The 14,411-nt window shown below is 42.1% G+C and overlaps 1 protein-coding gene across 5 annotated transcripts; it reads left to right on the top strand.

The window, feature by feature from the left end:
• Positions 1-888: 888 nt before the first annotated feature.
• Positions 889-13,666, top strand: LOC142463254 (hydroxyacylglutathione hydrolase, mitochondrial). Of its 5 annotated transcripts, XM_075565766.1 has the most exons (11): positions 1,651-1,735; positions 3,854-3,989; positions 5,150-5,337; positions 6,087-6,151; positions 6,438-6,555; positions 6,773-6,881; positions 7,349-7,452; positions 7,662-7,763; positions 8,122-8,201; positions 9,081-9,165; positions 13,480-13,666. In XM_075565766.1, exons 3-11 carry the CDS (start codon positions 5,233-5,235, stop codon positions 13,498-13,500), a joined length of 789 nt encoding a protein of 262 aa, XP_075421881.1. In that variant the 5' UTR covers positions 1,651-1,735; positions 3,854-3,989; positions 5,150-5,232; the 3' UTR covers positions 13,501-13,666. The 5 variants fall into 5 exon arrangements, with proteins under 5 accessions (XP_075421882.1, XP_075421878.1, XP_075421879.1 ...); XM_075565767.1 differs by lacking the exons at positions 1,651-1,735; positions 3,854-3,989 and adding an exon at positions 889-913; XM_075565763.1 differs by lacking the exons at positions 1,651-1,735; positions 3,854-3,989 and adding an exon at positions 1,174-1,580.
• Positions 13,667-14,411: the final 745 nt, after the last annotated feature.

Here is a 14,411-nt window from a genome sequence, read left to right as displayed (position 1 = left end):
GTACTGTCCCACGCCGGGCTCTGTGACGTTGGCTCGCGCCAGAAGTGCGTGTCCACCGGCATGAGAGGCCGGCCCAGCAGCTGGGGAGACGTCAGGCCCGACCAGCGCCGACCGGGTCACCCTGCAGCCACCGCCTGGTTAGTGAGGGAGGCAGCAGCTGGAGGTCGGCAACCTGCAGAGAGCCGCAAGTAGGAGTGGAAAGAGCCACATGCGGCTCGGGGGGCGCAGGTTGCCTACCCCTGGGCTAAACACTGTCAAGCGAGGAGCGCTGGGCCTGGCACTCGATCCGTTGGCTTTTTGAAGTTCTCCTTTTCGCAGAAATTTCATAACTTCCACCGGGTCCGTCTGACCTCTAAATTTCAGCATGAACTCTGCCCTGAAACTGAGACCAGCACAAATATTAAAGCCCTTGATATTTTTACCACCATTTCATCTTCTAGAACTGGACTTCCCAACTCCACTCCTCAAGAACCCCCGACAGGTCAGCTTTGAAGGATATCCCTGCTTCAGCACATGTGGTTCATTCAAAAATGACTAAGCCAGGGAGGGAGCCAGCTGTGCTCAAGCAGGGCTATCCTTTAAAAAAATTCCATATACACACACACACACACAACACACAACACACAACACACAACACACACACCATTAATAGAGTTGTCCCTACACACATCGCTATCTCAACACTTGGCCCCTCTCCCTATTTCCTGGAGGGGCTCCCACATGCCTGAGCTGGGTAACCTGCCATTGGTTCGCCCTCCCTCACACCCCCAGTGCATGTCAGTGACAGATAACAACACATGGCAGGCCAGAGAGATGTGCTTATCAGTAAAGACACGCCCTCCTTCGGCATCATGTGACTCCAAGTCGCGTGCCAGCCGTTGCCCCGGGGAGACCGTTGAGGTCAGCACCCGTGGTGGGTTCTCTTTTCTCTCCCGCTGCCCGGAGGGGGGCGGGACGCTGGGCGGACTCGGGAGGCGAGCACTGCCGGGAGGGGGGGGGGCGGGGAGAGATATTAGGCTGACAGAGCAAAGTCCAACGACGCTGATTGGCTCCATTGGACCCAGCCCCCACTCAGTGTCAACCACGTGACGGAATTGGACGTACATGCGGCCATTTTGGATTAGGGCAAGATTCCCTATTGGTTCGTAAAAAAAATAATTAAAAGCGTAAATAGCACAAAATCCCACCTTAGTTACCCGCTGTGCCTGAGCCCAAACCAATACGTACGTGTTTTATTTTCTTTCAGTGTACAACAGGTTAGCGATTGATGGTCTTGGAAGAGCAACTTGCTATGTAGGGAATATGTTGCCTTTATTTATGCGTTCTTACCCATTTTTTGACACTTTGCCCTTCTTAGCACCCACCAATGGGTATTTGCCCTGATTCAAAATGGCCGCTATGTGCCTCGGACATGCATTCTGCCCATAGAAATCCCGTTGGTTGACATTCTGCAGTGCTCATCCCTGATTGGTTACTCGGTATGGAACGTTCCAATGGTTGGCAGCGTCGCCTCCTGGCTGTCCTTGCGTCCCTTGGTTGGCAGTCCTCGGTTCTCGATGCTGATTGGCTGTGTGATGCAGGTAAAGCTTCTCTGTATTAGAGACCCACCCATTCAGTGAGTGGAGTTCCTGTTGTGTAATTTGCAGCCAGCCCCTTAGGATGATGCTCTTTGGGTGCAGGAGGAGGCTGTGGTGCGCACTGTCCTTCCTGGGAGCTGCGGCTGGGTGCAGAGTCGGTATGTGGTGTCATAGGACAGGAGGTGACAGGTCCCAGGAACTCCATGCAAAACCTTCCAAGCTTTAAATGCAACACATTCACACATTCTACAGGTGCAAAGATCAGGACTGGAACAGCAGGGGTTAAAGGCAGACAACAGTAACCCCCTCTTAAGGGGCAAGAGGGGGTCAGCACCTCAATGCAATGCTCCCCCCAAATATTGACACTTCTTGCACTTGCTGACATGCAAAGGGTTTCAGGCAGGCAATATTGTGACTGGTAGTGAGTGCAACTTAATGCAAAATCAATGTGACATAACCAGCTATGATCAGTTTAAACAGGCACCATTAACCCCCTCAGTGCCAGAAGAAGGCTGAGATTTAGTGCAGAGCATCCACCTCTACAAAAAATATTCACATCCAAAAGAAGTAATGACAGATGGGAGGCTTGACTTTCCAAAGTGTTGTTGGCCCCTCTGGCACTGAAGGGGTTAAATAATGCCGGTTAAAATTGTCGTAAAACTAATGATTTCATTGTCTGCTCGCAGTGAATGTCATTGTACATCTGAGACGAGGTATTAAAAAAAATCTGCCTTTTTAGCGCAGTATTTGACATTTTAACACATTTGTTATCAAAGGAGCATTGTAACATTAAAGGAGCCAACCATAGAACAGATGAGTTTGCTGTGTAAAGTTAAGTGATGGATGTTCTCCCAGACTTGAGATCTTCTAGACTTCCCATGTATAGCTCGCATCTCTTGCATGTACAAGTGCAGAAGTGATATCTGGTGCCTCTTGAGGATGGGGATTGAGCAGGTGCTCTGACAGAGATGCCTTTATATCGCCTTGAAGACAAGTTACTCGCTCCCTTTTGTACACAGGCTCCTGTACTGTACCACTCAGTATTCAGGGGTCTCCTGGTTTTATCCATACGTTTCTGAAATGTAGTTAAAGTTATTCTGCCCAGAACCCCCTAAAACAATGTGCAACTACTGTTTTTTCCCACCTTTTGAAGTGTGATGTCATGGCTACTGTAATATTCTCCATGAAATCATTGATCCCTGTAGAGTTTTCCTGGAGGAGTGAGCAGCAGGGCTGCTCATATCTGCAGCTTCACTGACCTGAGGCTGTCCCTAACACTCACTTTTGGAAACTTGTGTACAAAACTATTGTAAATGTTGTGACGGGAATTATAGGGCAAACTTGCAGACTGCAAATGGTGTCTGTGTAACGCAGATAAATGGGTAACTAGCTGGCATGATGTCTGGTGAACGCCCTCTGTGCTGATAGACAGTCGCTGTCAGTGAAGCTCTGTGTTTTATAATTTTACAATAAAACGACAAGTTCTGAAACAATAGCATAGGCTTTTATGTTGTAAGGTCTGGGCGCATACTTACCCTGTCTAAAAGTCCCCCATTGTTTAAAGATGTGATTACTATAAGCCTGAAACATGTCTGTTTATTGGTTCAGCAGGACATCAGTTGTGAATATCTTCTTTTAACACCTTTTGTGGCTTTGGTTGCCAAGCTGGACAAATATATATATATATATATATATATATATATATATATATATATATATATGTATGTATGTATGTAGTTGACAAATCACCAAAAAATCTACTCGCCACACAAAAAAATCTACTCTCCACCTAGTACCAAAAGTGTGCTGCTTGGGCCAATAGGAGCTCGCCACGATGTTAAATCCACTCGCCCGGGGCGAGCAAATGTATAGGTTTGTCGAACACTATATATATATATATATAATTATTATTTTGTTAAATAATTTGTTGTTGCCTACATATTGCAGAACAATTGCCTTTTGTCATTAAGAGTGCATCTTCCAGTTGAAATCCTTTCGTTTGTTGACCTGTTTGTAGACTTCTGTTGCTTGTAGCTACCAAACAACTAAAATATATAGCTAGAATTGCAACTTAAAATGCTTGTGCATATCCTCTATTCTTTCAGTATTCGCACCTGTAAATTGTCATTTTCAGATAAAGAGAGAATGGCCACCTTGGCAACTCCAATTATATTTGTGTGGTAACGTGATAGAAACACTGGAACGTTTGTGTTATTGTGTATGCCCCTGACCTTGAGACTGGCTTTTAATTCACATCTCCCTCTTTCTTCAAATAGCGAATTGAGGCAGACGGGATGTGACCGGAGCAAATGCATGAAGTGGATAGATAAAGGGTTATAGGTGGCACAGAAGTTGTCAGAAGAGGGGAAAGTGCTGAGTGCATCAGAGGGGACAGCTCCCTCCCTGTCAAATGTTAGCAAGGTTTTTATATCCTGGAAATTAGATGTTGTACACAAGGCTGTTCATAGTGCCGTGTTTTTCAACCAGGGTTCATAAGGAACCCTTGGGTTTCCTGTCATTTTAAAATTGCACCAAATACAGAACAATTTCCAATGCATCTGATTTTAAACTCGCTGTTAGAGTGCTTTGGGGTTCCGCAGAATTTCATAGGGTTCATTGACCAAAAAAAGGTTGGAAACCACTGGATTAGTGCATTGCCGATACAAATAAATGTACACAATGTATCTGTTTTGTTGCACTGTTTTAATTATAATTGCAATACAACCTAGCTAGGTTCATGATTTACCTTTTTTTAGATGCAGTATTGATGGTAATACTGAATACTATGTCAGGGTTTCCCAAACTTCTCCTCGTGTTCTATAAACAGAGCAGGGTTTGGGGATTACCAATAAATATATTGTCCACGTACAAAATAGATGCATTCCACTGTCCTGGCTTATGCTTTGAGTATTCCTGCAACCTAGTGTGACACGTGATCCCTGATGAGGTCTTTGAGGGGAGAAAAAAAAATATATATGTACTGTATGTGTAGATGCATCTTAAAATATCCCTTGATACTTATTCAGCACGTTGCCATGTTACAAGCCCCTCAGGCAGCAAAGTGGTTAATAGTAAAATGGGAATGGTATCTTGGAATATCCCAATTTCTGTGAGTTACATAAAGTTTATTTATAAATGTTTTACCAGGAAGTAATACATTGAGGGGTTGTTTTCAAGTATGTCCTGGGCACAGAGTTATGATGACAAATACATAGTTGCATTAAGTGAGCAGGGTTATACATTATATACAAGACATTGCACGCACAGTTAGAGATAATATGTTATAGGTGTACGTAACAATTACAGACTAGATTAAAATGAGACCGCTTTAGTTTTGAAAGAACTTAGACTGGTGGCGGCAGTGAGAGTCTCCGGTAGGTTGTTCCAGTTGTGGGGTGCACGGTAAGAGAAGGAGGAGCGGCCGGATACTTTGAGCCTTGGGACCATGAACAGTCTTTTGGAGTCTGATCTCATATAAGTTCTGCATGTGGTAGGGGTGAGGCGCTTGTGGTAAGCATTGTTGGTGAATACTGACTTGCTGTAATGTATTACTGTTGTTGTTGGGTTTTTAGGCTCTGCTTATTTAGGTACCAGCATCCAGCAGAACCAAACGGAGTCTGATTTCCGAAAATCCAAAGTGATCACTCAGTCTGACATGAAGGTTGAGCTGCTCCCAGCCCTCACGGACAATTACATGTACCTTCTCATTGATGAGGAGACCAGAGAGGCAGCTATTGTGGATCCCGTACAACCCCACAAGGTAAACATTCAGCTGCTTCTGTGACGTGCCTTTTTGATAATATTAGTAGTCTGTTTAATCTCCTTCAGTGTCAGAGGAACACAGTGTGGTGCCTTCTGGCACTGATGAGATAGGGGAGATTAGACGTATATACATATTCTATATCCTCATACACTACACAATGTTCATGTTCTGGATCGTGTCATCTTCATTTGTCTGCAAAAAATGATCTCTGGGTTAAAACCCACAGGAAACATTATTAACATCGTAACTCGCTGTGTAGAATGTTTTCTATGGCATTTTAAAACCTCCATGAGAGAGGCAGTAAAAGTATACATTTCATGCAGTGCCATGGCCTTGAATAAATTCTATCTAAGGGAATGCATTTCATACACCTGACACTGTTATTCTTAATTGATTTAAATTTAAGATCACATTTTAGCAGCAGATCCCAGCTTTAATATCAGGCCTATTCAGTCTGAATATTTTAAAAGGAATGTAGATCATTGGAGAGGAGTCTCGTTCATGTTCTGTGGTAATGGAATCCCAGGGAGTGGGGACTCGCTCTTGCAAATCAGTCATTCTATAAAAATAACGTTTTGGTCCACAATCCCAAAATCTCATTCACTTGGATCCTTCAATCTTGAAAGCCATGCAGTAATGGTTATATGGCATACAGTATACAAGTTCTTAGGACGGGAAGAAGCAGCTTACAGTACATGATTGCATGTTGGAAAATGAACATGGCTTTGTCTTGTTTTCTTTGTCAGGTTGTTGATGCAGTCAAGAAACACGGAGTCAAATTGACAACTGTCCTCACTACACACCACCACTGGTATAATCCCATTTGTATTCATTCTGATCCTTCTCTTGGGTGCTTTGATCATGTACTGTAACATCTGGGGAAATGGGGCCCACAGTCTCCCCCAAAAATGATTAGGTCCAATTATATGATAAGATGGTGCAGATTCCAGAAAGTGAGGATGCAGAATATTTTTTTAGCTTCCTGGAATCTTCAAAGGGGAGGCACTTAAGACATAAATGTCAGACCATATACACTGAAACAAATTACTTTTAGCAGTTATTCCAAATGACTGACCGCATCTTGGTATAATCTGTAGGGACCATGCTGGAGGAAATGAGAAACTGGTGAAGATGGTGTCTGGGTTAAGAGTATATGGGGGAGACGACAGAATTGGAGCGCTAACACAGAAAGTGTCCCATCTAACCACATTCCAGGCAAGTTCTTCTGACCCACAGAAACATATTTAAAGAAACAAATAGTAGCTTGTTTCTATAAACATCAATCTTTTTCAGAGTAGCTACTATATCCATATATTGCATGTCGTTTCTCTTTGCCTATGTTTGTTTAACTCTTCGCTGGCTCTTCCATCACTGAAGGGGTTGTGTATTTTTACAATGGAATGTTGTTTTTTCTTTTCCATGTGTTTTTTAGGTGGGGTCTCTTCATGTAAAATGTCTCTTTACCCCATGCCACACCTCGGGGCATATCTGTTACTTTGTGACTAAACCAAACAGCTCCGAGCCACCTGCTGTGTTCACAGGTAAGGCTTCGTGTTATTCTGTTATCGTGTAATGCAATGTGAGGTCTGTGAATTTCACCCACTCTTATCATGGCCAAATAAATTGCTCCCAGAGTTTAGCTCTAGTTATCCCAACTGCAGTGTCTCCAGTATTACCCAGGGTAGTCATGTAGGGCGTTTAAACAAGCTACAAATGTACTTTGATGATCCACAGGGAATATATAACTGTAGTCTATCTTTCCTTGTGTTGGGGCATCACCTTTATGTGAGAATCTAGGGTTCCGTTATATGCCAATTTCATGCATTCTTATTTCTATATATGTGTATATATTTTTTATTTTATTTTGATTGAATCAAAAATTACACTTTTATTATGTTTGTTCTGTACTGATGCGTGTTTTTTTTTTTTTTTACAAGAAAATGGGGTTTCATATGACTATGGAGACAATAATTGGGTGGTGACATTGTCCTGTGTCTCCACCCTGCAGGTGACACGCTGTTTGTTGCTGGGTGTGGGAAGTTCTTTGAAGGAACCGCTGAAGAAATGTATAAAGCTCTGATTGAGATATTAGGTCGTCTGCCTCCCGAAACGGTAAATTCTTCCTCCTTCTCCTCGGAAATGAAAGGGGATGGGGTTGGTGTTGGGTGTGTTACTACTTGCAACATTAACCCAACACCTAATGACATTATTACATATTTAGCTTATTCGGGATGCAACATGATCCCTGAAACTGGTTATTTTGTTGCTTCAGCATAAGCTTCGTATCATCAGTAATAATATCATTTTATTTTCTCCCAAAGAGAGTCTACTGTGGACATGAGTATACGGTCAACAACCTAAAGTTTGCTTGTCATGTTGAACCCAACAACGATTCTATAAAGCAGAAGTTATCTTGGGCCAAGGTATTCTGGATTTTATTTTTGGTTTGTTACACACTCCGATACATGTTCGAGTTGACAGCTATGTTCTGGTGACCTGCGATATGTATGGTGTTTACTGTTTCACTGCTGGGTGGGCCACCCACACTTTGCACTGCAATTTGTTGTTCCGGAAAAGGTTAATATTTGCACAATAATTACAGGAAAGATGGAATGACGAAAAAATGGAACCTACAATTGTAATTTTAATTTACTTTTATTTGGTCCAAGCAAGTCTACGTATATGGAAAGATAATGAATTAAAAAGCAAATGACACCTTTTTCTCCTTCCTGCTTAAATTGCTCTTTGTTCTATAGTAAGACAGTTTGCATTATCTTGTAGGACAAATACAACAGCGGAGAACCCACTGTACCTTCCACTATCGCAGAAGAATTTACATTCAACCCTTTTCTGAGAGTCAGGTATGTGTTTATATGTATAGATCAGGGGTAGCCAATTCCAGTCCTCAAGACCTACCAACAGGTCCGGTTTTCAGGATATCCCTGGCTTCGACTGAGCCACTGATTGGGCCACCGATTGAGCCATCTGTGCAGAAACAGGAATATCCTGGAAACCTGACCTGTTGGTAGGTCTTGAGGACTGGAGTTGGCCACTCCTGGTATAGTTTTAAAGAAGAAAATAAAACGAGCACAAATGAGTATGAGAATATTTCAAATGAATAGAAGCACACTATGCTCACTTACATAAAAGATAAAGGACGTGGGTATCCGTGTTGGTCCTTCCATGTTAATATAATACGTCTCCCACTTGTGTCTTTGTTACTAATCACTTTTTATTTAATTTTTTTTAAAATAATAATAGAAACAGAGCCCTCACATTTAATTAAGATGTAAGTATGTGTAGATATAGAGATCTCCAAAAGGTCGAAACAGATGTCTGTGAGTGATTTCACTGGCTTTGCATCTAATCCCATGCTGTGTGAACAGCGAGCATTAGCTTATAAGGGTTCCATGTAAACATTTCAGGCAAAAGGTGGCACTGTGTGCTGATTTGCATGTCATTTCCCAGAATCCCTTGCTGCAGTGGGAGCACTGTATGCTAGGTGATAATGGTGAAAGGCAGGGTGGCAGACCCGTATAAGACATGTGAATGTGCTCACAAGTGATATATTATTATTATTTATTTATTTTTTATTGGCTATATGCTAATGGTGGCGTTATATACACCAAATATTGGAATCTACGCCATGCTTTACTATGTGTGTAAGTTATACTATGTATTCTACTGCACACACTCTCTGTGCTGTTTACATGAATTTGCATGTCTTTTTGTATTGGCAGAGAAAAATCTGTCCAGCAGCATGCTGGCAAAGGTGATCCGATCTCTACAATGGCTGCAATCCGTAAGGAGAAGGATAGTTTCAAGGTGCCAAGAGATTGAATGGAACGCCGGCATTCACGTCCCGCCAATGTAGGGTATCGCACTCCCATCTGGCATTATCTGCCATTTAACTTGAATAGCAGTTGACATCGGATCGGAGACGGATACTTTGCACCAGCGCTTACTAAATCCCACTCTAAATTTGCAATACGCCCTTTCTGTTTCTAGAAGCTATTATTTGGGGTTGGTCTCATCCTTTTTTTGCACATTTTAAATTAAATGTTATGTTTAATACTTTTTTTTTTTTTTTCCCCAATTGTTTTGAAAAGCAAAACGCACTTGAGTTTTGCTAGTAAGGTACAAAGCATTTTGCGTAAATGCAAATATGTAACATTTGTTTCACTTGCTGTTTAAAAAGTACAAAACATAAATTTAGTTAAGCATGCATGACTGCATTTAAATATTGATCTAATTGACTATTGAAATAATACACTTTTACTTGTATCAATGAATCTCCTATCTATCTATTTTTTTTGAGTTTCATTGATGCAAGTAAAAGTTTATTCTTTCAGTGACTGAGAATCAAAGTGCATCTTATTCCATGTTTCACAATATCCTTTAACACCGGATTGAATTTGCAGAAAAATGCAATGATATATATATTTTTTCTTCTTTTGAGATTTTTAATTAATTATTTTTAAATGTTTTCATGCCAGCAATGTACACTGTTATTCAGTGTCACGTTTTATCTCTCTTCTGCTTTTTAAAAAAAATCTTTACTTGAATGTATATAAGCCTGGGACAGCACCAGCTGGGTCAAACATGCGCTAACCCGCTGTCTGTAGGCAGCGATCAGAAGCGCGGGGGGCATGGGCTAAATGGGGCGGGTGGGCGCGGCCATGAACTTGATAGGCAGCGATTAGTTTGAGGAGATGCTGAAAAGATGTGTCCTCAACAGAAGGGAGACCTGTAATAAGTGAGAGAAGATGGATCTGATGTGGTGGGTTTTTTTTTTTTTAACCTGAATGTGGTGCTACTTTTTGGCTTTGAGGAAACGTTCTTGTCCAGATTAAGCTGTAGTACAAACATTTAGTTGTGTGTGCACTTGAGGAAGGAGAGTTTGGAGTTGTGAAGTTGCTGCTGGAGGTGATGTGTGACATTAACTCTGTCAGGGGCCTCCAAGAAATATCTATATCTATGTACATACAACACTATATATAACTAGCATGTTTAGTTACTGTTTTGTGTGCCTGGATATATACACCCCCGCTCCCCTGTTCATGCCAGGCTGCCGGCGATCTCCTCTCTTCATTGGCTCAGCGCACCATGTGACGCGTGTCCGCACGAGAACACAATCTTGTTGTATCCCCTGCTGGCTGACGTGCACCAAGCAAGGAGACACCGGGGCCAGGTAGAAAGGTGGTGAGAGGCGCACGCCGCCATCAGCAACGAGGACCTAGCCTAAATGACCACTTCAGAGACCAGTGACGCAGCCTGCAGTTGTCTCGGGCATATGAGAAGTTGCACAACAGTCGGGGAGCTCTGACCATTCAGGGCAATATTTCACTACAAGACAAAACTGTAATAATAGCTTCTTCTAGAGTTGGGTTGGTGGTTTAACCTTGTTTTTGGAGTGGTGCACAGTGGTTAAGGTTTAATTCAGGAGTGGCCAACTCCAGTCCTCAAGAACCACCAACAGGTCAGGTTTTAAGGCTATCCCTGCTTCAGCAAAAGTGGCTCAATCTTTGAGCCACCTATGCTGAAGCAGGGATATCCTTAAAACCTGACCTGTTGGAGGCCCTGAAATTGGCCACACCTAACTTAGTCCTTTATGCAGTTGTGGACAATATCACGGAAGACAAGGTTATTTACACCTTTTTTACCGGGATCATACATTGAGCAAAACAAGGTAATGTAGTTTATTCGCATAAATTCACTAACACACAACGATACACAAATTACAGACAAAAAGACACACTTTGTGACTGGGGTCGAAAACTTGACTTTCCTAGGTGCAGGGAACTCTATGGGAGAGTTTTACCCTGACCGGGACCTAGTTCGGAATCTCCTGGAACCCAAATCGGCATAAAGTTCCACACACCCCCGCTACGTTCTCTTCTGAGAATTTGGTGCCTCCTGACCGCGAGTTAGTCCAAATCTCCTGGAACTCAAATTGGCATCAAATCCCAGCTGCGTCCTCTACGATCGTATCTGAGAAATTGGGCGCAAAAGTCGGGACTTAGACTCTGGCAGGCAGGCTTTTCAGGATTAATATTAAAGCCGGTTGCTCTGCTATTTGCGCCGAAGCAACTTTGAAAAGCCGCCCGCGCTCTTACTACTCGAGACTACGAATCTGATTGGCTCATCAATTCTTATAGTATTCTGAGTTTCATTCACAAAACTCAGCAGCCAATTAACGCGTGGGAAAATTCTCAAGCAACCAATCAGGGCCACGCCGGCTAGAAAAGCCGGGTCAGCGGGAAATCTGACATGACCAATGGACATGCCCAAGCTTGCCACCTTTCCCCCTGACTATCTCAATGACACTCTCCACCAGGTCTGGCAGCGCAAGTGGCATCCCGGAGGACTGCCATTGATCTCCGGACCTGGTACTCTGCCTTCCCTGCTGACCAAATGCTGTTCACACCTCTGGACTTCCTCTGACTGCTTTGAACTCTGATGTCCAGCAGACTTACAGGCGCCTATGGGTTAGCTCGGGCAGCCTGTTTGGACATCGGTTCCGAATGTAAAAACACACTACATTTCATAAAGCATATTTTTACTATATTTCTGAGTCTTGGGGAACAGGGACAGAACAGGAAAACTGTTGTAGTTTTATTTCTATCTGCCTTATTCCCCACACACTTTCTCATAGACTCAGTCTGGGCTTTCAGAGTCCCCCCTCAACCTTATATACAGTTGAGGGTCACCTGGGCACGAGCTGGGGTACCCCCCTTTACCTAGGGATTCCCTCATACAGGAATATATGTTTTATCCCTGTGCCCCATTCTCCTTTCTGGGCTGTGCTGATACAGGGTACCCTAGTGGTGAGTCACGCTTGCGTTTACAAGGGGAGGTATTGCCGGGACAATGTGCCTACGTGTATCTGAGAGGCATGAGGTACATTTATGGGGGAACTGAGAACTCCGGACACCAACCTCTTAGGCACATTTTGTCAACGGTTCCTCTGCAAAACCCCCCTTGAAATTCATACCCTAGCAATCCCTGCTCGCTGACATGCCCGGAAAGGGAAAAACACAAAAAATACTTTTATTACATGCAATACATTGTACTATGTCAATGTTACTGGGCCCAAGATATAACTCTTTTGGACCCTTATAAACACATCAGGGGTAACCAAATCGCACTTAACCTTTATTTGAGAGCCTGGTTACCCCCTACTGTCACAGTCAAATCCTCCTATCCCCCTGTACCTCAGTATACCCACTTTTATTTGGGTAGTAACAGCATCATTTGTTAATTTTCCCACTTTTGGACGGTGTCACGAGGAACAGAATTGCAGATGTGCTTCCAAGATGGTGTGAACGCCTCTGAAGGATCATTGTGTATCATTTTTAAATTGAAATGTGCTGTATAAACAAAATATATTAATATATTACAATACAAGTAAACTTTGTCTAATGTTAATAATGCATTTTTCTGATTCAGCTTCCTCTGCCACCTAATTGTTTTAATGTTCCTTCTACATTTTTTTTTTTTTAAATTTAATTTTTACACGTCTTGATGCTCTTGTGATGTTTTCATGATTACAGGGTTTTAATACACATCTATTGGTGGGGAATCATAATAAGAAAACCTTCGCCATTCGATCTTTGCTATAAATACATATGCCGTGTTTTTCAGATTGTAGCCTGGATGTACATTTAACCCATAGCTCAATTGAAAATGGCCATGCAATATTCTATTAAAAATAAACGAACTCATTATCCAGCAGCAAAAGGGATGAATGACTTGGGAATAAATTATTTGTGGTGGTGTTTTCCACTTATATATATATATATATAAAAAAAAAAAAACTGCTGAAACATAAGAGTGAATGTATGTTTTGCAATAAATAGCACTTCAGAGTACAATGGTGTCAATGCTGTTCTTTTACCTAAATTATCACAGGTATTTCAGTGTCTAGTGATTCTATATGACTTAATTCTTACTGCTACCATACCTAAAACAACCACAACTTCTTTGTAAGGGGCTTTTATTTTCTATTAAAATAAAATGTTCGCAGTTAAAGTGTTGGAGAAACAAGCCAGAGCCTTTGATTTGTCAAGCTCTCTATATTCCAGTTCAAACACCTTTCTGTATATCTTGCATCACTTAACAAGTGAATACTTTTTGCAGACTTCAGCTTCAAGGCTCTGATGGAAAATGCCAGCACCTCCCAAAATCAGTGACTACAATCAGCTTGAAGATATCTCTGTAACCTAACACAATAATCCTATTCTGCACGACATGCTCAAATTGCTATTGGGTCAATAGTTAATATAAGTATATCTATGTAATTAAATAAAGTTTGGCATGTGCAGACTGTGTGTGTTGATAAGGCTAATACATAAATAATCAATGATCACACTGGAAAAGAAGAAAACACATGTTAAAAAATGGTATCGCTTCTGGTTTATTGCTTCCTTTCTACAACAATGGGAATTCATTAGTCAGAGAGCAAATGGGCCATTAGGTATCCAGACTCTGTGGAAGAATCTCTTCAGTCAGGGGCTATTTTGCTATTCAGCTGAGGAGGCATTAACGTTATATTGGATCTGATAATAAAATGGTTTGCGAGAATTATCTGAAATCTGAACTGCCCTGTTCTTTCCTTGCATATAACCTCAGGTAACCCCCCCTTGAAATTAATTAGTAGCTAACTTGGCAGCAGCAGCAGCAGAGTCATGACAAAAATAAATAAATGAAACACTGGACGGAGTAGCAGTTACATGTCACAATATCACTAGCAGCACGGGGGGGGGAATGACCCAATAAAAAAAACAACAAATAACATGTCCTATGTATGGAGAAAGCGTGAAAAGAAGGGTGGGGTTCGATGGAAAGCAAGAGAAACAGGCTGGGAAGAAAGGGAAACCAGGCTGTACAGGCAGTCCTCGGTTATCAGACACAATGCGTTACTCAAAATGGCGTTGTAAAGCGAAACGTTGTAAAGCGAAACACGTTTTCCCACAGGAACACTGTTTAAATGAAAGGTTCCGTTCCTGAAGGCATTTTTAACACTAAAATACACCAAATATTTTATGCAGGCAATAAGATATGCAGCACAC

Source organism: Ascaphus truei, chromosome 11 (assembly GCF_040206685.1).
Source record: "Ascaphus truei isolate aAscTru1 chromosome 11, aAscTru1.hap1, whole genome shotgun sequence".
Taxonomy (NCBI): domain Eukaryota; kingdom Metazoa; phylum Chordata; class Amphibia; order Anura; family Ascaphidae; genus Ascaphus; species Ascaphus truei.
The sequence above is the reverse complement of the archived record's forward strand: the minus strand, read 5'-3'. Positions and strand labels throughout refer to the sequence as shown.

Bases quoted from the DNA above. Each gene is read 5' to 3' on its own strand.
- LOC142463254 (XM_075565763.1), top strand. From the start codon at position 1,481: ATGGAACGTTCCAATGGTTGGCAGCGTCGCCTCCTGGCTGTCCTTGCG. The intron at 7,453-7,661 runs GTAAATTCTTCC...TTTCTCCCAAAG, and splicing joins GTCGTCTGCCTCCCGAAACG to AGAGTCTACTGTGGACATGA. The intron at 9,166-13,479 runs GTGCCAAGAGAT...TACTTTTTGCAG, and splicing joins AGGAGAAGGATAGTTTCAAG to ACTTCAGCTTCAAGGCTCTG.